This window comes from Narcine bancroftii, chromosome 7 (genome assembly GCF_036971445.1).
Source record: "Narcine bancroftii isolate sNarBan1 chromosome 7, sNarBan1.hap1, whole genome shotgun sequence".
Lineage (NCBI taxonomy): Eukaryota > Metazoa > Chordata > Chondrichthyes > Torpediniformes > Narcinidae > Narcine > Narcine bancroftii.
In genome coordinates this window covers 23840501-23865208 of record NC_091475.1, presented here as the reverse complement: position 1 = coordinate 23865208, position 24708 = coordinate 23840501, and the positions used below count along the sequence as shown (strand labels likewise).

Genomic DNA, 24708 nt, shown 5'->3' with positions numbered 1-24708 from the left:
CAATCTTGAGGGGATGATCTTGAACTCTAAAATTAGTTCATGGGTTCAAATCATATTACGGTGCATGATCTGCTGTGCATGCTAAAGACATAATCATGATGGGGAGCCATACACAGTTTGTGTATTGTACTCTTCCCCACCATCCACGGACTTGTTTAACTCGTGTGGTGGGGAACTGCAACTATAATCATTTGGGGAAAAAAACTATACATTTTCCACTTATGGACCTGCACCCAGTTCATGTCCCTCCATTCCTCTCCCATTCATGTACAAGTCCAAATTCTTAAATGTTAAAATTGAGCCCGCATTCACCACTTCAGCTGGCAGCTCGTTCCATACTCTCACTATTCTCTGTGTGAAGAGGTTCTCCCTTTTGTTCTCCCTAAACTTTTGCCCTTTCACCCTTAACCCATGTCCTCTGGTTTGTATCTCACATACCCTCAGTGGAAAAAATCCTACTTATATTTACTCTGTCTATCCCTCTCATAATTTTAAATACTTTAATCAAATCCTCCTCCCCTCCTCATTCTTCTAAGCACCAGGGAATAAAGTCCTAACCTATCCCTGTAACTCAGTTCCTAAAGTCTGGGCAACATCCCAGTAAATCATCTCTACCCTTGTTATATCTTATTGACATCTTTCCTGTAGTTGGGTGACCAAAACTGCACACAATATTCCAAATTTGGCCCCACCAATGTGTTATACAACTTTATTATAACATCCCAACTCCTGTACTCAATACTTTAATTTATGAAGGCCAATATGCCAAAAGTTCTCTTTACAACTCTTTCTACCTGTGAACCCACTTTCAGGGAATTATATAATCTTTATTCTCAGAACATTCTGTTCTACCACACTCCTCAGTGCCTTACCATTTACCGTGTATATCCTTTCTTGGTTTGACCTTCCTAAATGCAACACCTCACACTTGACTGCATTAAATTCCATCTGCCACTTTTCATCCCATTTTTCTAGCTGGTCAAGATCCCTCTTCAGGCTTTGAAAACCTTCTTCGCTATCTACAACACCTACAATCTTAGTGTGATCTGCAAACTTGCTGATCCAATTTACCACATTATCATCCAGATCATTGATTTTTCTTTGGCTTGGCTTCGCGGACGAAGATTTATGGAGGGGGTAAAAAGTCCACGTCAGCTGCAGGCTCGTTTGTGGCTGACAAGTCCGATGCGGGACAGGCAGACACGATTGCAGCGGTTGCAGGGGAAAATTGGTTGGTTGGGGTTGGGTGTTGGGTTTTTCCTCCTTTGCCTTTTGTCAGTGAGGTGACAAACAACAATAGTCCCAGCACCAATCCCTGAGCAACACCACTAGTCACAAGCCTCAAGTCTGAGAAGCAATCATTCACCAATACTCTCTGGCTTCTCTCGTCCAGCTACTTCATCATGAATACTGTGTGTCTGAATCTTACCTCATTAACATCCATGTGAGACCTAGTCAAAGGCCTTACTAAAGTCCATATTGACAACATCTACAGCCTTTCCTTCGTCAACTTCCCTGGTAACATCCTCAATAAACTCATTAAGATTGGTTAAACACAACCTACCACACACAAAGCCATCCCTGGTTATCCAAATACTTGTATATTTGATCTCTTGGAACACCTTCTACTGATATCAGACTCACCGACCTATAATTTCCAGGTTTACTTTTAGAGCCCTCTTTAAACAACGGAACAATATGAGGAACCTTCCAATCCTCTGGCACCACTTCCACAGCTAAGGACATATAAAATATTTCTGCCAGAGCTCCTGCAATTTCTATACTAGCCTCCTTCTAGGTTTGAGAGAATATCTTGTCAGGTCCTGTGGATTTATCCACCCTAATTTGCTTTAAGACAGCAAGCACTTCCTCCTCTTTAATCTGTATAGGTTCCATGACCTCGCTGCTTGTTTTCTTTACTTCCCACGACTCTATGCCTGTTTCCTGAGTGAATACTGATCAAAAATAACCCATTTAAGATCTTCCCCATATCTTTTGGGTCCATACAAAGCCAACTACTCTGATCTTCAAGGGGACCAGTTTTGTCCCTTACTATCCTTTTGCTCTTAATATACCTGTAGAAACCCTTACTATTTTCCTTCACATTGTCTGCCAAACCAGCATAGTGTCTGGTTTTTTTTAGCCTTCCTGATTTCTTTCTTGAGGTTTTTCTTGCAATTTTTAATATTCCTCAAGTACCTCATTTGCTCCATGTGGCCTATACCTGTTACACACCCTCTCTTCTGAACCAGATCCCCAATATCCCCAGAAAACCAAGGTTCTCTATGGCCTGCTAACCTTGCCTTTGATTTTAACAGGAACATACAAACTCTGTACTCTCAAAATTTCACCTTTGAAGGTCCTCCTCTTATCTTGCATATCCTTGCCAGTAAACATTCTAGATTCTTTCTCATTTCCTCAAACTTGGCCTTTCTTCAATTTAGAATCTCAGCCTAAGGCCCAGACCTATCCTTCCCTATCATTAACTTGAAACTAGTGGCATTAAGATCACTGGACCCAAAATGTTCCCCTTCGCATACTCTGTCACCTGTCCTGTTTTATTCCGTAAGAGGAGATCCAGTATTGTACTCCCTAGAGTTGGTACCTCTATATATTGATTTAGAAAACTATCCTGACTCATTTGACAAACCCCAAGCCATCCAGCCCTTTTACAGTATGGGAGTCTCAGTCAATATGTGGAAAATTTAAATCTCCTACTATCACAACCTTGTGTATCCTGCAACCGTCTGCTATCGCTCCACATATTTGCTCCTCCAATTCTTGTTGACCATTGGGTGATCTTTAATGCAACCCCATGAATGTGGTCATACCTTTCCTGTTCCTCAGTTCCACTCATATAACCTCAGTAGTCGAGCCCTCTGGTCTGTCTTGCCTTAGATGCCCTGGCTTGTCAAGAACGTATTGTTCTCTGATTTAAATACACCCAATGATCTGGCCTCCTCCACTGCCAAATTCCACAGATCCATCGCCCTCGGCCAAAGAAATTCCTCCACATCTCTGTTTTTAGCGGGCACCCTTCAAACCTGAAGTTGTACCCTCTTGTCCTGCACTCTCCCAACATGGGAAACAACCTTTCTACATCTACTCTGTCCATGGCTTTCATTGTTCAAAATTTTTCAGAGATTTCCCCATCCCCTCTATTCTCAAATTCCAATGGGTAAAGACCAAGAGCTTTCAAACGTTCTTCATATGAAAACCCTTTCATTCCAAGATTCATCCTGTGAACCTCTGAAGTGGCTGGGAGGCAAAGGGAAAAATATCAAAAAAAGATTTTACGAAGTTATTTTTTGTGGCATCTAATTGTTGTATCTCGTTGCATTAAACCATAGATAAAAATAATTATAAACAACTTCTGGGGGCTCTGGACTACTCCTTCCTCTGTGCCTATGCTGTTGGAATGTACGCCAGGTAAGACTGCAGCATTGAACCACACGTGTGAAAAGAGCTCTGAATTTCCTAAGTAGCAGCACTTCTTCCTGAGAGAACTGTCTATCTCGGTTTGGTGGATTGATTCCTGAGACCACCTCCGCCCCTTTGTAAGTGGTTGGAAGAGAGAACCTAGTCGGATGATACAGGATCAAAGATGCATGAGAAAGAAAGTTGTAAAGGAGGGGAGGAGCTTACTCGGGTGCTGAGCTGGAGATAGCAGACAGTTCCAAAGGGGAAATATCTCCAGTGCCCTGGCCGAGTTCACCTATATTGATGCATTGGCCATAAAAGTGCCCAGTGCCTCTATTTTCTCATGAGCCTGCGGAAATTCTCCACATCACCAACATCCCTGTCAGGGGGAATCATTGCATGGGACGAAAGCTGCAGGGTCATGGCTCCGACCATCTCACACTCCTCCCCTCTGTCATACCCCTCATCGACTCCATTTCTCTCGCACACACGCACCCCTCCATCGACTTCATCTATCACTCCCAATGCCTTGGAAAGCAGCCAGCAGATTAAAAGACTCATCCTACCCTGTCCACGCTCTCTTCACTCTGCACCTGTCAGGAAGAATATTCACGAGTGTGATATCAAGCATCACCAGATCCAAGGACAGTTTCTTTCCTGCTGTTATTAGACTCCTGAATTAATCCCTAAATAGTTAAACTTAGCTGCCTTTGTTACATCCCATCCGATCTCTCTCTAGCTCTTCACTTTGTACTGTGGCCTGCTTGCAAAATTGAAATAAGAGGTAATTCTGCCTGGCCCTCAGAAAAAGAATCTCAGGGTTGTAAATGATCTCTCTCTAGCTCTTCACTTTGTACTGTGGCTTGCTTGCAAAATTGTAACTTTAGCTAATCCCCTTGGCACTGAGCATTTCCTGAAATTAATGCCCATAGTCAATAATCAATGATCTGTAGGGTTAATCACCACAGTCTGTGCCACATTCTCTGGAGATGCATATGTGGGAATAGGTATTAGCATCATCTGGTTTGTATGAGTTGCTGAACAGGGATAAATTCACTGAGCCTGATCGTGAATATTCCTGAAATCAAGAATCTATTACATGTGTGGATGACTCAGTGAAGACCAAGTTCTGCATCAAAACTGACTATTGACTTGCTGGAACCAGTGTCCCTTTGTCCTCCCCTTGTGAGTTGTATCTTTTCATAAGACATTGGACCAGAAATAAGCCATTCAGCCTATCGAGTCTGCCCCACCATTTCATCATGAGCTGATCCATTTTTCCCACTCATTTCCACTCTCCAGCTTCCCCCCCCCCCCATAACCTTTGATACTCTGGCTAATCAAGAACCTATCAATCTCTGCCTTAAATCTACCCAGTGACCTGGCCTCCACAACCACCTGTGGTAACAAATTCCACACATTTACCACCCTCTGGGTGAAGAAATTCCTCTGCATCTCTGTTCTAAGTGGATGCCCTTCAATCCTGAAGTTGTGCCCTCTTGTTCTAGACTCTCCCACCATGATGAAACAACCTTTCTACATATACTCTATCCATTCAAAATGTTTCAATGAGATCCCTCCTCATGATCCTCATTATTCAGAGAATTCTTGAACTCAATCCTTATTGATTTTGATGTGTGCAGAGAGGTGAAAGCATTGGATCTTGAAGCAGCTCATGAGGTGAAGAGTTTGTGGTGAAGTACTTCCTGCCCTTCTCAGCATCTCCTTTCTTCCTTTAATCTGAGTGATCTTTGTTTCTTTCCCTGGCAGTGGAATAATTGGCGAACGTTTATCTATCCGCTGGTACCTGACCTTTGGGATGCTGAGCAGTGGTTTATTCACTGCTCTATTTGGCATGGGATATTTCTACAGCATTCACAACTTGAAGTACTACCTATTTATTCAGGTGAGTTGGAAAGTTGTCCATTTAATTTGAGTGTAAAAGGCTGTGTCTATGGAGGTGTGTTCCTGACCATGCATTTTCCAACAAGTAAAATTTCCGCCTGGCCCACAGGAAAAAGAAAATCTCAGGGTTGTATGTGGTGTCATGTACATACTTTGACAATGAATTTGAACTTTTGATTGGACAGAATATATAGAGCAGACCATGTAAATGGAGAATGTGTTGTTGGGTGAGCCAGTGGGGAGTGCGCTATGAGCTGGGCCAGTGGGGAGTGCGCTATGAGCTGGGCCAGTGGGGAGTGCGAGGCGGGCTGGGACAGTGGGGGTTTACACCTAAACTGGGATTGCGTTGTTGAGTTATCCATTGCAGGTAACAAAATGAGCCTAAACGTGGACAAGCTGAAGAAGATGATCGTGGACTTTAGGAGGACATATCAACACCTCTGTCGTGAAGAGAGTAGAGAGCACTATGTTCTTTGGAGTTCACTTAAGTAGTGACCTATCGTGGTCACTCAACATCTCTTCATTTGTCGGGAAGGCACAACAGCGACTGTACATCCTGAGAAGAATGAAGCAGGGTGCCTGCCACCATGATGTCAACCTTCCACAGGAGCTCTATTGAGAATGCAGTGTAGTACAGCTGCTGCAGAGAAATGGATTGGAGGTCAATCCACAGGATCATAAGAGCAGCAGAGAGGACCACTGGAATCTCCCTCCCCCCATCGATGTGATCTTCTGGGATCATTGTCTAAAGAGCCATGAAAAATAATTGAAGACCCTGCACACACCATCTTTCATCTGCTCTCATTGGAGAAGTGATACAGGAGGATCAGAGCCAGCACCACCAGGCTGAGGAACAGCTTCTTTCCATGGGCAGTGAGAATGGTGAACGACCAAAGGAACCACTCACACTAACCATCTGAGACTTTCATATTCTGAAACATTACCTATTTATTGTATATGTGAATACTTGTCCTGCATGCATATTATTTGTCTGTATGTGTGTTATGTCTGGTTGTTTGTCTGTGTTTCACAATGAGGACCGGAGAATGCTATTTCGTCAGGTTGTACTTGTGCAATCAGATGACAATAAACTTGACTTGAAATTTTGCTTTATTTCTGTCTGTTCTCCCTGCTCTATTCCATTCTTCCAATTTCCTCATTTTTTGCACATCCCCACTTCCATCTGGTGTTGTTTCTCATCTTTCCCTTCCCCCTCAAACCCTGAACGCTTTGCACTGGTTGTTTGCTTCCTCAGATTTCAGATTTATTGTCAGAGTACATAATGACCTCATTTACAACCCTGAGATTCTTTTTCTGAGGGCCAGGCAGAATTACCTCTTATTTCAGAAAGCCCCATCAAGATGCCACTGAGCTCCTTGTTTCTCTCTGCTGGGAGTGATCTTGCCCCCTTGGCATACCCCCCAAAATAGCACACCATAGATGAAGCACAACTATTAACGGACTCTTTATTTTGACTTAGACTCCAGCCAAATAGATGCAAAGTGTCCATTTAAATGTGATCTATGCAGAACGTCTGTTGTTAATTCTCTTTCCATCTGGATGGCATGAACATCAACTTCTCTAGTCTCTGCTAGCCTACTCTCCATTCTCCCACTCTTCTCCAGCCTTCTGTCTCCTTTCCTCCAGCTCTCCACCCCTTTCCCTCTGCATTCACAGAGCCATCCCCCCTCCCCCTTGTTTGCTGCTGTGCCCTCCCTCCCTTATCCACCTATTACCTCCTGCCTGAGGGACCATGCTCCTCCCCACCATTTTATTCAGCTGCCTGCCTATTTTTGCTCATGCCTCAATGAAGGGCTCAAGCCCAAAGCATTGGTGAAGGTTCCATTTTTGTCACGTAATACTACATTTAGGATGTAACAAACATGAAATTCTTTAATTTTTGTCTACCATAAGGCGGACAGAGAGTCGCCACTTTGTCCAGTGTCGCGCACAGAAGCCTACAGCACCTGGTGGCCCTAGGCAGTCTCCCCTCTAGGTACTGACCAGAACTGTGCCTGCTTAGCTTTCGAGATCAGACAATCTCAGGCGTATTCGGGATATTGGGTGTTGTATCTTTATGTATTTTTAACTTTGCTCTATAAACTACACTGTTTGACCTGCTGAGTTTCTCCAGAATTTTGTTTTTACTTCAACCACAGTGTCTGCTGATTTTTGTTTCACTCCAGTCTGTGGTTAATTATTGAAGATGATTTTAACCAATGGTAGTACCATGCTGAATGGCTCATTCCAGCGAATCTCAGAGTGAATCGTTATGTGGTTGCCTCTGACGTTTGAGGTTCAGATTTATTGTCAGATAACCCTGAGAGTCTTTTTCCTGCGGGCGAGGCAGAATTATTGGCAGTGCAAAAAAAACTTACTCAAAAATATAAATATACTTGTAAACAAACTGCAATACAGAGTGTTTAAAAAAAACTCAATAAAGAACACAAGTAAGAATCTTTAAGTGAGTCCCTGATTGAGTTTGTTGTTGAGGACTCTGATGGTGGAGGGGTAGCAGCCGTTTCTGAACCTTGTGGCATGAGTCTTGTGGCTCCTATAATCTCTTCCCTGATGGCAGCAATGAGAACAGAGCATGTGCTGGGTGATGTGGATCCTTGATTGCTGCTGCTGTCTGACGGTTGCGTTCCCTGTGGATTCTCTCAATAGTTAGGGGTGTTATATTGTTGGCACTGATGTTGATGGCTTTGCCTCGCAGGTTGCCAATGGTCTTGTGCAGACAACAGGCTGGCCCAGTGTGGTGACCTGCGTCGGGAACTGGTTTGGAAAAGGAAGGTAGGAAACCAACTAATGATACTTTTTTGTGCTTGGTTTTGTTGTTTGTAAATGTAACTCCTGTGTTTTCTGTGCACATGGCAGGCGGGGCCTGATCATGGGGATCTGGAATTCTCACACCTCTGTGGGAAACATCCTGGGCTCATTGATCGCGGCCCATTGGGTCTCCAGTTGCTGGGGCATGTCCTTTGTGGTCCCAGGCATCATTGTTGCTGCAATGGGAGTGGTTTGCTTCCTTTTCCTCATTGAACGTGAGTATAATACTAGGGGATTAAACAAAGATGATCTTTTTGAAGAAAGAGAGCGGAGAAGATTTACCAGGATGTTGCCAGGTCTTCAGGAACTGAATTGCAGGGAAAGGTTAAATGAGTTTGGACTTTATTCCCTGGAGCGTAGAAGAATGAGGGGAGATTCGATAGAGGTTTTTAAAATGATGAGGGTGTTAGAGTAAATGTAGGCAGGCTTTTTCTGCTGAGGGTAGGTGAGCTACAAACCAGAGGACATGGATTAAGGGTGAAAGGGGAAAAGTTTAGGGGGAACCTCTTCACACAGAGAGTGGTGGGAGTGTGGAATGAGCTGCCAGCTAAAGTGGTGAATGTTGGCTCAATTTTAACATTGAAAAAGAATTTGGACTGGTACATGGATGGGAGAGGTATTGAGGGCCTATGGTCTGGGTTCAGGTCAGTGGGATTAGGCAGATAAATGATTCAGCGCAGACTAGAAGGGGCCTGTTTCTGTGCTGTAATTTTCCATGGTTCTAAATATGCTTTAAGTAATGAGGAACGTGTGAATGGGAGATGCTGGAATAATGAGCGAGCCTTGAGAAGCAGGAGGGTCTTGCCAGGTCAGGCAGCATCTCTGAGGGGAAAAAGTCAATGATACTCAAGTAAGTGCCCCAACCTGAAACTTTGACCATTTCTCTCTGCATGACCTGCTGAGTCCCTCCAGCTTCTCATTAATTGCTTGAAACAATGCTTGACTTGCCCATACACAAGACAATTTCAACTGATCTTGCAACTATAATTCTGGACTTGTGCAATCATTGGAATTCAAAAGTCTGTTTATTCTTGGGATGTTGGTGAGGCTTTAATGGAGAGCTTTCCATTAAAAACATGCGGTCTGTGTAGTATTGTATCACATCTGTCGCAGAGATGGACTGGTAAATTGTCAGCTGGAAGGACCTGTCACACCCTGGACACATTCCCTCTTCCCTCTGGGAAGAAGGCTAAAGAGTGTGAAAGTGCACACTGATAGGCTTAAAGACAGCTTCTTCCCCACATCCGTCAGGCTCCTGAATGAACCCCACCACTGTACTCTCAGGCCAACTGTGCTTGATGCTGCATGATCTTTTGTTTCACTGCAACTCTAGGCTCTGAAAATGTGCTTTTTTATATGGCTAAAATAAATGATAGAGTTGGCCTGCCAGATTGCTTGCAGAAGATCCCTTCTCAATATATTCTGTATAAAATGACAAATTGGTTTTATAATGAAGGCAGAGGGTGGGATAATTTACTGATTAGAATTTTAAATTCTCTATATTATCCGTCTGATAATCTGAAACCTGTGCTAAAGTGCTAATCTATTTAAAGTGCTACTCATTCACAATAGTTGCAAACCTTGGAACAGAATTGTGACTCCTGTTGATGGCTTTCAAAGGGGAACTAGATGGGCAAACGAGGGGAAATGACTTGTTGTGCTGGGGAAAGAGTGAGGAATGGGATGAATAGAGTTGCTATACATAGAGCTAAGGAGGGCTTGATGGACAAATGGGCTTCTTGGTACTGGAACCATTCGATAACTTCATACACTGTCCCATCACACACTCCCAGGGCAGGGACATAACGGGTTAGATACAGAGTGAAGCTCCCTCTACACTGTTCCATCACTCACTCCCAGGGTAGGGACAGCACAGGTGAGATCCAGAGTGAAGTTCCCTCTATACTGTCCCATTGCACACTCCCAGAGCAGGGTCAGCATGGGTTCATCACTAGGTAAAGTTTGTTCTGATGTTTACAATTCTGATGTAGGCTTAATATCAGTATTATTTTTGTGCAAAAGACCTGTTTCCTCAAAATTTCTCTTTTCTTCAGATCCACAAGATGTGAGATGTGGTTTGACCCGAACCCGGGTGAGTACTTTATGAATATCAATGTATACAGTATAAGAACCTTGAATAACCAGCCTGTATTGTGTAGGATCCCCCTGTTTGGTTGGTGTGACAGTTGCATGCTTAACATGGAATATAAAAGCCCCTGATTTTGGCAGACACTTTGAGGGGGGATACATTCTGTAAATTTCAGAAATTCATTTGTAAGTGTTCTGTGCAGACATTGCAGGATGTAATTACCTCTGTAAAAATTATATGGCTGCATTCAAGTATTGAGTATTGATGGTCTGCACAGACTTCAGTGAAAGTCTACACTGTTGAAACACCCACTTTTTCTTCCACTAATTGCAACTGTAAACATTTATGCTTTTTATTATATCTTTTATTTTCTTGTGGTATATTGCAGTAATTTAATTTATATTAAATTCAAGCAGACTTTTTCCACTGAGGGTAGATGAGAAGCAAACAGAGGACATGGATTCAGGGTGAAAGGGGAAAAGTTTAAGGGGAACATGAGGGGGAACTTCTTCACACTGAGAGTGGTGGGAGTGTGGAATGAGCTGCCAGCTGAAGTGTTGAGTGTGGGGTCAATTTTAACAGTTAAGAAAAATATGGGCAGGTGTGGAGGGATTATGGACTGGGTGCAGGTCAGTAGGACTAAGGAGAATAACAGTTTGACACAAACTAGAAGGGTCAAAGGGTCTGTTTCTTTGTTGTAATGTTCTATGGTTATGTTATAGATGGTGTATATTATGTGCATGTATGGCTGCAGGAAGTAAGAATTTTAGTTTATTGTAATGACAATAAACATCTCATCAGTGTAACTTTAAAACTGTTGGCTTTGCTGGAAATTTGTGCTCTAATATTTTATGATCAAGTTCTCCAGAGATGTTATGTCATTTCTGTGAGGTAATCCAAGTGCAGTTGGTGTTGGAAGCGGGCACTGAAGTGACTTGATCCCGGTCTGTAGTCTGAGCAATAATGGTGGTTGAATGAACTCTTCCCACAGGATGAATCTGCCTCTTGACTGAGAAATCATGCTCTGGGACCCATCAAATTGTGCCTGGAGCAACAGAACATCATCACCTGCAGTAAGGTCGTGCTGTCATTAGAGAGGGTTTGGGGAAGATTCACAAGAATGATTCCTGGAATGAAGGGATGAGCATGTGAGGAACATTTGACGGCTCTTGGATTGTACTCCTTGGAGTTCAGAAGAATGGGGGAGGAGGGCCTTATCAAGCATTTCAAACATTGAAAGGCCTAGACAGTGTAGATGTGGCATAGTTGTTTTCCATGGTAGGGAAGTCAAGGACAAGAAGACACAACTTTAGGATTGAATGGCACCCATTTAAAACAGATGCAGAGGAATTTCTTTAGCCAGAGTGGTGAACCTCTGGAAGTTGCTACCATGGGCAGCTGTGTAGGCCAGATCATTGGGCAGAGATTGATAGGTATCTGAATAGTCAGGGTATCTAAGGTTATGGGGATAAGGCAGAGAAATGGGGCTGAGTGGATGAATGGATCAGCTCATGATGGAATGGCAGGGCAGACTTGATGGGCCAAAATAGGCTACTTATGCTCTTAGATCTTATGGTCTTGAGGTCTAAGAATGGAGAGGAGAAGTAACAAACACCTTGCCAATTCCTTGATGGTCACCACATGAGCAACAAACTCCCAGTGCTTGGACACTTGCTCACTTTCTTCAATAGGGAAGATGCAGGGATGGTTTTATATCCAGCTGAGTGGTGTCCAAGCTGAAATTGAGATGGAAGCAGATTGCTTCACCCAGAGGAAGGTTTTTGCCTGAGTAGGCTGAAGTGGTTCTGTATGTTCAAGATGGAAAGGGAAGATTTTTTGGATATTTGGGGAGTTTATAGATGTGGAATTCTCTGGAAAAGAATAAGTGGGAAATAAGTGAGGACAAGGGAGTGAAGTAAAAATGTCAGCCATGATCTTACTGACTGTGGGCAGAAGCTCCTGCCATTTCTTGATGCCACAAGACTCACACCACCAGATTCAGGAACAGCTGCTACCCTTCCACTATAGCTGGGCAATTTGGTGATTTGTCTCATCTTTGGTTTGGATATAGTAATTGTTTTCCTTCCCTTATTTGCAGAAAATATCCAAGTCCTTGAATGAATGGGACACGTTTAAACACAAGCTTTATCAAAAACGCAGGAGCAAGACAAATCTGGTAAGTGCTGGTGCCCGGATCTTGTTTACATGCTTGGTGGTAGGGCTGGCACAGGGTGAGAGTGGGTCACTGCTATACCCCAGCTCAGTAGGTCTTGCAGCTGCGTTGGAGGGAAAGGTATATCATCGATACTTTGAGCTCCTATGGATACTGCGAGACCAGCTGGGTTCCTCCAGCATTTCTGTGTTTTTACTGCAAGCACAATATCCTCAGATTGTTGGGTTTCACTCTGCGCTGGTGTGCCCAGCAGGGTGAGAAGGCGGCATTCCCAGGTTTTTGCACAACTCTAAAGTGGGCCTCAATTAACTGATTGCTCGAGGCATGAGGTTCAACTCCCAATCTGTACACCTGCATTCAATAACAACAACTGCCATTCATATAGCACCTTCACCTGCTAAAATATCCCAAGGGACTTCCAAAGAGCATAGTCTCACAAAAACTGAGGCCATGTTACGCAATTAAATGTCAGAGTAGAGTGACCAAAAGCTTTGTTGCTTTTCTGCCCTCAACAACGACAATTGGTCTGTGTAATGTGAGAAAAAAGTTTGGCACGTCCAAGATGCAGTGAGTCTGACCACAAGTTGCTTGAAACAAAAGACCTTTATTTGCCCGTGATGGAACAGGGATTGCACAGACACTCACACACACACTCTCAGACAAGACAGTGTAGCAACAGATCCAGCAATCGCTATGCACCGCGATCTGTAGAATATAAGCAGAAAGACCCAACAACAATACCCACCACCCCTCGATCCGGTACAGGTATGGCACTCCAATTAGTTATGAGAGAAAGAAATTAGAATGATTGGTTGGTACGAGTGCACCACAATTAACCCCCCCCCCCCTCATCTGTTGCTGACATACACCTAGTAATTGACTTTTCAACATTGTCTCTGGCTCGTGTCCTGGAGCAGAGCTTGGGTTCGTCCTTAGGAAAAAGGAGACCCAGCTGCTCCACATGGGGTCTTTATACCCCCAGCCAGCTGGTGGGGGCTGACTCAGGTATGCTCAAATTAGGCTTGTGATTTGGGTATTGTTTTGAAGGGGCTACTGGCAAGGTGTTTGCTTGCCCTGAGTGGTCTGGACCTTGCTGACAGATGTGGTGGCTTCTGACCAGATTCCTGCCACAGAGAGAATCAATCACACTAAGGTTTCTCTGACTTTCCTTCCAAACATTCGAAGAATAGGAAACATAGAACCTGGGAAATGGGGTATTCACTGGTCAGGTGTTTCTTTTGATCCCAATTAAATCTCTGCATTTCTGATGAAGGGTAGATCACTTCCACGATGGTTAGTCTCCAGAGATTTTGCTGTTCCTTCCCCCAAATTCTCCATTTGTGGCTGAAGTGCCAGTTGAAGTAGACAAAGATGATGTGGTCAAGCAATAATCATGGCTTTTATTAGCAGAAACTAATGGTACAATAATGAAAGACAATAGGTGCATACACAGTTGTACCCAAAGGGAGTGTCCTTAACAGTAGAGATAATGCACAGCCAATGTTAAAACAGCAAGGCTAGCCAAAGGGAAAACAGACAGCTTAGCAGAGATTCACCACAGCGGCAAGTTAGAATTTCTGTGCTGATGCCCCATGTCTATGACAATAAACTCATTGTCAATTCCTTCCATAGCTGGACAACTCAGCGTGGAGAAACTCAGCGGGTTATGCAGCATCCATGGGAAGTAAAGGCAAATCAAGGTTTCAGCCCTGACCCCTGCATCAGAAATAAGGAAAAAAAAACAGGCACGTGGCTGAATAAAAAGGTGGGGGTGGACAAGAATAGGGAGGAAAGGGAAGAGCACAGGCCGATGGATAAGAGGTGGGAGGGTAGAAAATAGAAAAGATGAGAAGTGATGGGGGGAGGGTAGAGACCAATAAAGGGGAAGCTCTCTGATAAGAAAGGGTGGAGAGTTGGAGGAAAAGAGAGGGGGATAAAGAAAGAGACCCAAGGGGTAAGGGGAGGGGGGGGGTTAATGAACATTGGAGAAGTGGATGTTAATCCTGTCTGGTTAAACACTGCCCAGACAGGCCGAATACAAGGTGTTTTGCCTCCAATTTGTGGGTAGCCTTGTTTTGACAACGCATGAGACCATGTACAGGTGTTTTGGAGTGGCAATGGTATGTGGAATTGAAATGGTTGACCCTTGGGAGGTGCTTGCTGTTGCACTGGATAGAGCGAAGGTGATCAACAAAGTGATCGCTCAGACTATGTCAAACCTGGCCTTTCTAAAAGGACTAATGTCTTGTATTCCATCTCTACTCTTACTCAAATATCCAAGTTCCATGGAATTCATAGTGTTCCAGCAGGTGAAGAGAGGCTAGTTTTCTCCCTTGTCCTCACTTAGCACTTCACCAGCTTCCACATCCAACATATTATCCTCCACAAGTTCCTTCACTGACAGCTTGATCCCACCACCTTCTCTCTCACCACTTTCTGCAGGGTTTGCTCCCTCCATGACTCCCTTGCCCATTCATCCCTTCCCACTAATTGCCCCCCTCAGCTCCACTTGTGCCCACACCTCCTCCCTTGCCACCATTTGGGACCCCAAACATTTGTGAATCTGCAGGGGTCATCTACTGCATCTGGTGCCCCCGCTGTGACCTCCTCTACATCGGAGAGACTGGATGCACACTGGAACATCATTTCAGAGAACACTTATTCCTCTGTGTGCTGCATTAACAGAGACATTCCAGTAGCAAATCATTTCAATTCCACACCCCATGCCCACTCCGAAATGTCTGTCCAGAGCCTCATGCACTGCCAAACCAAAACCATCTGCAAATTGGAGGAACAACACCTAGTATTCCATCTGGGCATTCTCCAACTGGATGGCATTAATATCTTCTCTCTGGTTTCTGTTCAGCCCCTCCCCTGAGTCTCTCTATTTCTCTGTCCCTCTGAATCCTTTCCTCCAGCTCCCCACCCTCTTCCCTCTCCATTCAGAGAGCTTCTCCTTGCCCTCCCACCTGTTTCCACCTCTTACATGTTCCAATAGATGCTGTGTGACCTGCTAGAGTTTCTCCAGCACGTGTGCGTATTGAAGTTTCTGACACCTCCCCAACTCCAGAAACTGTGTGTTGAGTACCTTCAGTCACATAAATGTTCTGTTTTTTTAAAAATTACAATTCTGGAAATATGCTCACTCTGGCATAAACATTGAAAACAGGACCCTGAAGAGGAATGCTTTTTGAAGGAGAGTGATGTTGGGATTTCAACCAAGTCTAGCGGGCTGGTGACCAGTCACACTGTGGTGGTCAGCAATGAGAGGGGGAATGCACCCACGGCTATCAGCTTCCTCAGAGCCTTAAAGATCCCGGTAAGTGCTTTAGAACGGGCCTGTTAATTGGGGAGCAATGGAGCTCTTGCCGTAACCTTTGCAGTTGCTGTTCTGATGCTGTTGTTAGCTTGCTGTTCAACATAATCATGCAGAATTCCCACCAGCCCTTGTGAAATTAAAAGCGAAAAATGTAGCCTTTGCAAGTCAAGAGAGAAAATTTCAAATAGTGGAGCAGTGGGAGTGGCAGTTATCACCAAACTTCTGCAATCTTTTGTTTAGTCTGTCGTAACACCTCTTCCGTTAAACTATATTATTGTGATAAGTTGGGGTTGATGTAGAGTTATATGAACTTTTTAGAAGAGGGTTAGATGGGGGCTGACTAATTGATTGCAGAGTGTCTGGATTTTGAAAAGACTCCATGCACAAGATTGTTACTTAAAATGAGGATTCTTGGATTTGGGGAATAGGTTGAGGGAAAAAAAAAGCAGTTGAAGTGAATATATTGAAGACTTAAATTGGAAGGTTGGAAATACAAAGTTCCCATTTAATACAAAGTTAGGGTTAGTGAATTTTGTGGAGCATGCAAATTAAATTTAAATGTAGACATACAGCATGGTAACAGGCCCTTTTGGCCCTCAAACCTGTGCCAACCAATTACATCCAATTGGCCCCTACAAACCCCAGTACATTTTGAAGGGTGAGAGGAAACCTGAGCTTTCGGGGAAAATCCACATAGACGTGGGGAGAACGTACACCCTCCTCACAGACAGTGTTGGATTTGAACCCCTGTCCCATTTGTTGGTGCTGCAAAGGTGTTGGGCTAACCACTACGTCAACTGGGCTGCCTGTGAAGGATCACAGGCAAGTTAAGTGAATGATCAGTGGGGATGTAAAGGCTAGAATCCAACAAGGGAGGAAGGTGTCATTGTAGGGTGAAGTATGGAAGCACTCAACTAAGGGAGGGCAGGATGGGGATGGAACCTGGGAAAGAGGTGACAGGGAGCTAGAGAGGACAATAATGGGAAAACAGGAGGTGGATCAGAGAGAGATTCAATATTCCTTATTATCATGTAATAATACCGATGTAATATTATACAAAATTTGTTTGAACTCCCTTATGGCAGACATATTCGCCATTGGCAAAAATTGTCTGAAGTTCCTCTTAAAATAGGGAAGGAGAAGCAAAAGAGACTCCCCCCCCCGAGCCACTGAGTGTTCGTGGATTCACCTGCAGCGCTCCTGCAGCCAAACTAACTTTAGTCTAAACCATTGGCAACCCGAGCACCAGATATGAACCTCAAACTTCAGATCTGAACTGAGAGGGAGGGAGCAAGAGAGAAAGAGGAGGTGTGGGTCCCCTAAGATGTCACTAAATGTTTGTACCCATTGGGTGGTAGATTTCCAGTCAGAATGTGAGGTGCCATTCCTTTAGCTTGTGTGGAGCTTCGCTCTGGCAGAGGAGAGGGCTGAAGGTAGACAGGTCAGAGTGGGAATGAAAAGCTGAAATGGCAGCAACCAGTGCAGGATGACCATTGTGGACAAGGCGCAGGTGTTCTGCAAAGCTGTTGACAGCCTGCAGTTTGTCTCGCTGACCAAGGGAGGCCACATGAGGAGCAGTGAATGTAGTGGACAAGGACGGAGGAATTGCATTTATCCCAGTACCTGTCACTCTGGCTTTTACTGCCAGACATTTTCATGTACAGACGTTCATGTTTAGCACAGTAACATGCCCTTCTGGCCTACGAGCCTGTGCCACCCAATTACACCAAATTGACCTACAATCCCCAGGACATTTTGAATGGTGGGAGGAAACTGGAGCCCCCGGAGAAAACCCACACAGATATGGGGAGAACATACGAACTCATTATAGACAGCGCTGGATTCAAACACCGGACCTCGTCAATGGCATTGTAACAGCATTGCGCTAACTGTGCCACCCCATGCTAACCGTGCTGCTGTAATTGATTGACTCTACCAGTGAAAGCTGTTTCTCTCTGTTGTCGATCGCCCCATCCAGCTGAAGGGGTTAACTTTCCTGACCACCCCCCCCCCCCCCCCCCCCCCCCCCCCATTGAGAATCTTGTACCATCCAACTTGAGAAGGTTTTGATGCTTTTTGAGTATCGATGCTTCAGACTGAGTCAGCCTTGCTTCCTCTGCATCCCCACAGGCCCATGCTTTGCTGAGTGTTGCCAACCCTGATGGATGTACTGGAAAGAGCAAGAATGCTGGCTAATTTCCTTCCCCTCACCCCATTTTCTGCTCTGGCCAAGGGTATAGTTGGGAATTGGCCCTGGGATTGCTCTCCTCCTTGGCCAGTGCATTCTCTGCAGAGCCCCTCACTGACTTTCAACTAACTGGCACGGTTGGCGTAGCGGTGAGTGCAACGCTGCTACAGTGCCAGTGATTGGGACTGGGGTTGGAATCTGGTGCTGTCTGTAAGGAGTCTGTGTGTTCTCCACGTGTCTGTGTGAGTTTCTTCCAGGGTCTTTGGTTTCCTCCCACCATTCAAAACGTACTGGGGGTGTAGGTTAATTAGGTGTAATTGGGCAGTAGGGGCTCAAGTCAAGTTTATTATCATCTGATTGTACAAGTGCAACCTGACAAAACAGCGTTCTCTGGACCTCGGTGCAAACATGCAGACACACAACCAGACATAACACACATACAGTCAAATAACACATATGCAGGACAAGTATTTCATCTATACAAAATAAATATTGCTTTGCCAATATGATGTTAGTGTGAGCAGTTTCTTTGATCATTCAGCATTCCTCAGCCTTGTGGTGCTGGCTCTGTTAGTCCTGTATCTCTTGGACCAAAAGGACCTGTTACCATGCTGCATGTCTAAATTTAAAAATATTTTAAAAAAATTTAAAAAGTAATTTAATTCCCCTCTATTCTGTGGCATGACTGAGTGCCAGCTTGTTCCCTTGGCTCGGTTGACCTTGGCGCTGACTGGTGTTGCCTCCATGGCCAAGCTGGGGGTAGCGGTGCTGAGCTGTGAGCCACCCTTGCAGGGCTGGGGACTTGCTGTAACCATCTGATGGGTTGTGTTTTGCAGGGAGTGGTGGAGTTTTCCTTGTGCCTGCTCTTTGCCAAGTTGGTCAGTTATACTTTCCTTTTCTGGCTCCCCATGTACCTTGCCCACAAAGGTGAGTCGCTGAGAATGAGTTATAAAAGTAATGATACAAGTAGAGAAGCAGAGCACATTCCGTCGTGTTGACAATTCAGCAAGGCTAAAGCTGATGATGAAGAACAACCTATTTGGCAAAAGACTATTAATCATTGGGTAAGGGGCATGACCTGGTGTAATGAATCCAAAGCAATGTGATGCCCTATCAATAGCTCCAAAGACTAGAAGTTACCCAAGATCCGAGCTTGTTCTGGGGGTGGGGTTATGGTGTTGCTAACTTTATTTGGGGAATCAAGGGGGAGGAGCCTCAGGTACAATCAGCAAGGGGTGGGCTAACCGTATGTATACCAACAGTATTAAAGGATTGTGAATGTCTGTTTGAATGCTCTGGAAATCTGGAAGCAACTTGTCTTCTGTCTGGGGGATTCAACATTGAACTTCAGATCACTTGATTTTCTTGGTCGACCACGTCTGATGTTGTCTCAGCTTGTTTTTCTTTTTTTATTCTTCTCTCTGAGGGGTGGAGCACAAGCTCAGCCAGACCTGCCCGGTAGGCGCTCCTACTCTGTATTTCACAACTTCCACATTGCTTTGTCTCCATTCTCACTCTCCAACTGGTCCCATTCATCCATGAGCCTCTTTGCAGCTTATTCTCATGGTCACCCCCACTTCAACATGGTCAGAGATGTCCCTAGCAAAACACGAAAGTCTGCAGACACGTGGTTAAAGTAAAAACACAATGCTGGAGAAACTCAGCAGGCCAAACAGTGTACTTTTGACAAACAAGTCAATGCAGTAGTAAAAGCTAGTTTTTTTTTCTAGCTCTGCACTATTGCCAAAATCAAATAATTTTTGTCACTGAAAGACCTCGAGAAAGTTATCCATGCCCTCGTTTTCTCCCGTTTAGACTTATCCAACTCTCTATATGTGGGAATTAGTCATTTGTCATTGTCCCGTATGCAACTTGTACAGAATGCTGGAGCAAGGCTCCTGACAGGAGCCAAGAAGAGGGACCCTATCATCCCTATTCTGGCCTCCCTTCACTGGCTGCCAGTGCGGCTCAGAATAGATTTTAAACTTCTCCAGTTTGTTTACAAAGCCATTAATGGGCTGGCCCCCTCCTACATCTCTGACTTCCTAATGCCCTATTCCACTTCAAGACTTCTCAGTTTGGCCAATTTAAGGTGCTTGGCTGTTCCGTGCTCAAATTCAGACGATATCATGCTTTTGCTATTGCAACCCCCAAACTGTGGAACAACATTCCTCCCTCCATCAAATCAGCCCCTTCCTTTAACTCTTTTAAATCCAGGTTGAAGTTGTATTTTCATTTGCAAGTGTTTTGAGGTGATTGTTCATTGTTACCATGTCTGTTCAATTCTGAACCTTGAGTACTTGTTTTAAACTGTACGCTAAGTAGATGGTTCAGTTGAGATGTAATTTAAGATCTGTGCAGCTCTTTGGTCAATGTGAGTTGTTTTAAATAAACTAAACTACTTTATAGAGCAAAGATAGAGAAACATAACCAACATGTCAGGCTTGAGCCCTTCATCAAGGCATGAGCAAAATGTAGGCAGGCAGGGTGAGGGGAGGAGCACGGCCTCAAAGGCAGGAGATAACAGGTGGATAAGGGAGGGAGGGAGGGCACACCAGCAAACAGGGGGAGGAGGGATGGTTCTGTGAAGGAGGTAGAGAGCTGGGGGAAAGAAGACAGAGGGAGGGAGAACAGAGAGAAAGCTTGCAGAAACTGGAGAGGTCGATGTTAATGCCATCTGGTTGGAGAGTGCCCAGATGGAAAATCAAGTGTTGTTCCTCCAGTTTATGGGTAGTTTTGGTGGGATAGTGCACGAGGCCATGGACAGACATGTCAGCATTGGAGTGGGCAGGGGAGAATGAAAAAAGTAAAACACAGAAGTCTGTAGACACCGTGGTTGAAGAAAAACACACGGCTGGAGAAACTCAGCAGGTCAAACAGTGTCCTTTACATAGCAAAGATAGAGATATATAACCAATGTTTTGGGCTTGAGCCCTTCATCACAGTGACCGAAATGTTGGTAACGTGTCAATATCTTTGCTATATAAAGGACACAGTTTGACCTGCTTAGTTTCTCCAACATAGTGTTTCTGGGTCAAGACCCTGCCACTTTTATCTCCTGGAGTTAAACATGCTGGAATTGAGTGCAAGTCAGTATAAATATGTAACGTGTGAGCCATGCAGCAGATTCCCTCGTGGTAAGACTAGCTGATGTGGCAGTGCCTCTTGCTGTAACGGAGTTCTCCTGAGTTGCAAAGCAACAATAAAGTATGGTGACGTATGTCACCATATTTGCATTCGTTTGTCAAGTAATCTTGGATCTGCTTTAACAGAGCTGTACCACAAGATGGATTAATGTTGGGATTGCTGGAGGAAAGCACCAATGTGGGTAAATGCACAGCTTTGTTCCCTGTGCCTGGAAGGTGCATCACCTCCAGCAGTACATTCTCCTTCATCAGTCATGTGTGAACAAGACAAGGGGTTCACACCACAAAGTTGAAGACCAGAAATAGGCCATTCAGCCCATCAAGCCTGCCACACCATTCCATCTTGAGCTGATCCATTTTCCCACTCAGCTCCATTGCCCAGCTTTCTCCTCATAACGTTTGCTGCCCTGGCTAAACAAGAACCTTTCAATCTCTGCCTTAAATACACCCAATGACTTGGGCTCCACAACTGCCTGTTGCAACAAATTCCACAGATTCACCACCCTCTAGCTGAAGAAATTCCTCTACCCCTCTGTTCTAAGTGGATGTCCTTCAATCCTTGTTGGGTGTGGTGGATGGAGGGATTGTCAGAGCATTGTTTTGTTGGAACTTGAGTTCAACTCTCACACCGTTCCTTTTCCTGGTTTACAAGTATTACATTCCAATTCACACAGACTGCATCAGAACACAAGAAACCTTTTATTGAACATGTTTATAATAATAATTGAAAATAATGTTCTTGTAACCAGTGATTTCAATACTTTACCGTGTTTAATTTTTTTTTTCCAGAGCATTTTGATGCCAAAAAAGCTGGAGATCTCTCAACACTCTTTGACGTGGGTGGGATCATAGGTATGGTTCAGCCAAATTACTTGTGATAAGGAGATTGTATTTTGAAATTCTGGATAAAAAGGTACAACAGATGTTGCAGATCGCAGTGGCAGTCATTAGATGTTGGTGGGAGCCTAACCCATGCTTTATTTGAGTTGCCTGTTGTCCACTGCATTCGACAATGTTGATATAGGTAGATGCAGCTTTAAGAGAATCTTGGATCCCTTTGTAAAATGCCTGCGTTTGGTCTGCTGGGAATTAAAATTTTTAAATGTAGACATACAACACGGTAATAAGCCCTTCTGGCCCATGAGCCCATGCTATCCAATTAATCTACAACCCCTGGTCTGTTTTGAATGGTGGGATGAAATGGAGCCCCCTGCGGAAACCCCATGCAAACACAGGGAGAACGTACAAACTTCTTTCAGATAGCGTGGGATTCGATTCCTGGTCGCTGGCACTATAACAGTGTTACACTAACAGCCTTAATAACCCTGAACTTCCCATTTCTGCCACTTACATTACCCATCCCCCACCTCCATTTGGAACCTTTGGTCAATGTCACCCTGTACGTTTGCAATGAGGCCCAATACAAGCTTGAGGAGGAGTATCTTGTCTTCTGTCTGGCAGGTTGCAGTCTTCTTGGCTCAACATTGAATTCTACAGCTTCAAGACACATGATTTCTTGGCTATTTACATGTGATGTTGGCTCAATTTGTTTTTATTTCTTATTTGTTTTCCCTCTGAGGGTAGAGGAGAGTCCACCTTGTCCTAAGGGCAGGGGCACCTGCTCTGCATTTGGCAACTCTCACATTGCTTTATCTCTGTTCTCACTTTCCAACTGCTCCCATTCATTCATGAACCTCTTTGAAGCTTATTCTCATGGTCACCCCCAGTTCCACTCAGTCAGAATCAGAATTTAATGTCATGAACAAGACACAAAATTCGTTGTTTTGTGGCAGCATCACAGAATAAATTTTTATCTCAACTACCTTACAAAATAAATAAAAATAGTGCAAGAAAAAGACAAAATAAGGCAGCATCTGTGGTTCATTGATCATTCAGGAATCTGATGGCGGAGAAGAAGCTGTCCTTGTGGCACTGAATACTCGTCTTCAGGCTCTTGTACCTCCTTCCTGATGGTAGCAGAGTGGTCTGGGTGGTGGAGGTCCTTGAAGGTAGAGGCTGCTTTCTTAAGACACCACCTCTTGTAGATGTTCTCGATGGAATGGAGACTGGTGCCGTGATGTCGCAAGCCGAGTTAACAACCCTCTGGAATTTATTGTCCTGAGAGTTGGCACCTCCATGCCAGACAGTGATGCAACCAACCAGGATGCTCTCCATGGTACACCTGGACAACCTGTCTGCAGATGCTGGGGTTGAGTGTAATACACAAACTTGCTGAGGAAATTCAGCAGGTCCTGCAGCGCCCACAAGAAGTAAATCCAGTGGACCTTTTGGGCCTGAGCCCTTCATCGGGTTAGTGACCTACTGAGTTTCTCCTAGTGCTCTTGTGCATTGCTTCTTTTGTTCTCTTCCCAGTTCTCGTAAACGGTCTTCGATCTGAAGCATTGACTCTGTTTCGCTTCCCACCAAAGTGGTCTGACCTGCTGAGCATTTTCTGTTTTCGACCAATTGAGAATTGATTAAGCTGCTTCCTGTACCATGTTTAATGTTCATAGGATTGGCAAAGAGGAAAGATTGTCATGTGTGAAAGTCCTGTGTGAACTTGGAGGCAGCAAAGGCCTCGCGTGGTACAAAAACAGTTCCTCAAAGAGGTTCGATGTGGCTGCATTGTATCCTTTTCCAGGCCTAACCTCACTTTACCATTCCAAAACTCCACAGGTCACTTTAACAGGGCAAATGATTTGCTACAAAAGAATCAAAATCTCAACTGTTGGAAATTCTGCCTTCAATGACCTCCATCTTTGACACCCTTCCTTAAACCTCATAGCAGGTTCTTGAGCCTTCATGTATAACCGCACTCTTTTTCTTAGCTGTTTAATCTTCAAAGGTTCACAAGTTCCTTTTATTGTCATGTAATAATACATTAAAAATCACACATACAGGATGATAATTTTTGTTTGCCACAAGGAAAACAAATAGTGTGAGTATTGCCCGGCATCCCTTACAATGAGAGAGAAAGAGAAGCAAAAGAGAGTCCCTTCAGAGACATCGAATGTCATGGATTTGCTTCCAGTGCTCCCGCAGTCTCTGGAACCACACAGACTCCTGTTTGGTTCATCAGCAACCTGAGCTCCAGATCCAAACCTCCAACACGATTAGGAAGCCTTCAGCGCCTGAGGACCTTTAGGAGCTCTTCTTGCCCTCAACCCCCTCTTGAATCCCAGCTCCAGTACCTGGTTCCCATGGGCCATTTGCCCAGAGCCTGTGTGAGTCCTTTGACCCTAACTGTAATCTTTAATCTTCTCTACATTTTTCTTTGTTTTTTTCTTCATTCTTCTCCTCCTCTTTTACTCTGGTATTTTTTTTTAAATTTTTTCATGTCTCCTAACTCTTAACCCTTCTCATCTCTTCTAGATCATGGTATTTGTCCTTCCTCGCACACAATTGCCCTTTCATTCTCTCTCATTCCTTCCTGCGTTCACTCATCATCCTGTGCTTGTCACTCATTTTCTTTCCACTCTTTCCTTTTCTTTTTCCTCTCTTTTGTGCTACGGGTAGCTCCACACTGCACTCAATCCACGGCGACATTAGAGTGTAACCAGAGTTGGAATCAAAGGTCAGCTAAACAAGAGATTTCATGTGATCTCAGCTAATTGAAGGTAACGGAATCAATCCAGAGAT

The 24708-nt window shown here is 44.3% G+C and overlaps 1 protein-coding gene across 6 annotated transcripts in view; it reads left to right on the top strand.

Moving 5' to 3' along the window:
- Window positions 1–24708, top strand: part of LOC138738590 (glucose-6-phosphate exchanger SLC37A1-like) — a 91132-nt gene that overhangs the window by 46142 nt on the left and 20282 nt on the right. For all 6 annotated transcript variants that reach the window (XM_069889108.1, XM_069889111.1, XM_069889110.1 and 3 more), the window contains 9 exons: window positions 3351–3429; window positions 5191–5326; window positions 8042–8118; window positions 8203–8369; window positions 10209–10246; window positions 12342–12419; window positions 15586–15735; window positions 18760–18850; window positions 21859–21921. In XM_069889108.1, the coding sequence (XP_069745209.1) occupies window positions 3351–3429; window positions 5191–5326; window positions 8042–8118; window positions 8203–8369; window positions 10209–10246; window positions 12342–12419; window positions 15586–15735; window positions 18760–18850; window positions 21859–21921 (879 nt within the window). The remainder of the gene's footprint in view (window positions 1–3350; window positions 3430–5190; window positions 5327–8041; window positions 8119–8202; window positions 8370–10208; window positions 10247–12341; window positions 12420–15585; window positions 15736–18759; window positions 18851–21858; window positions 21922–24708) is intronic.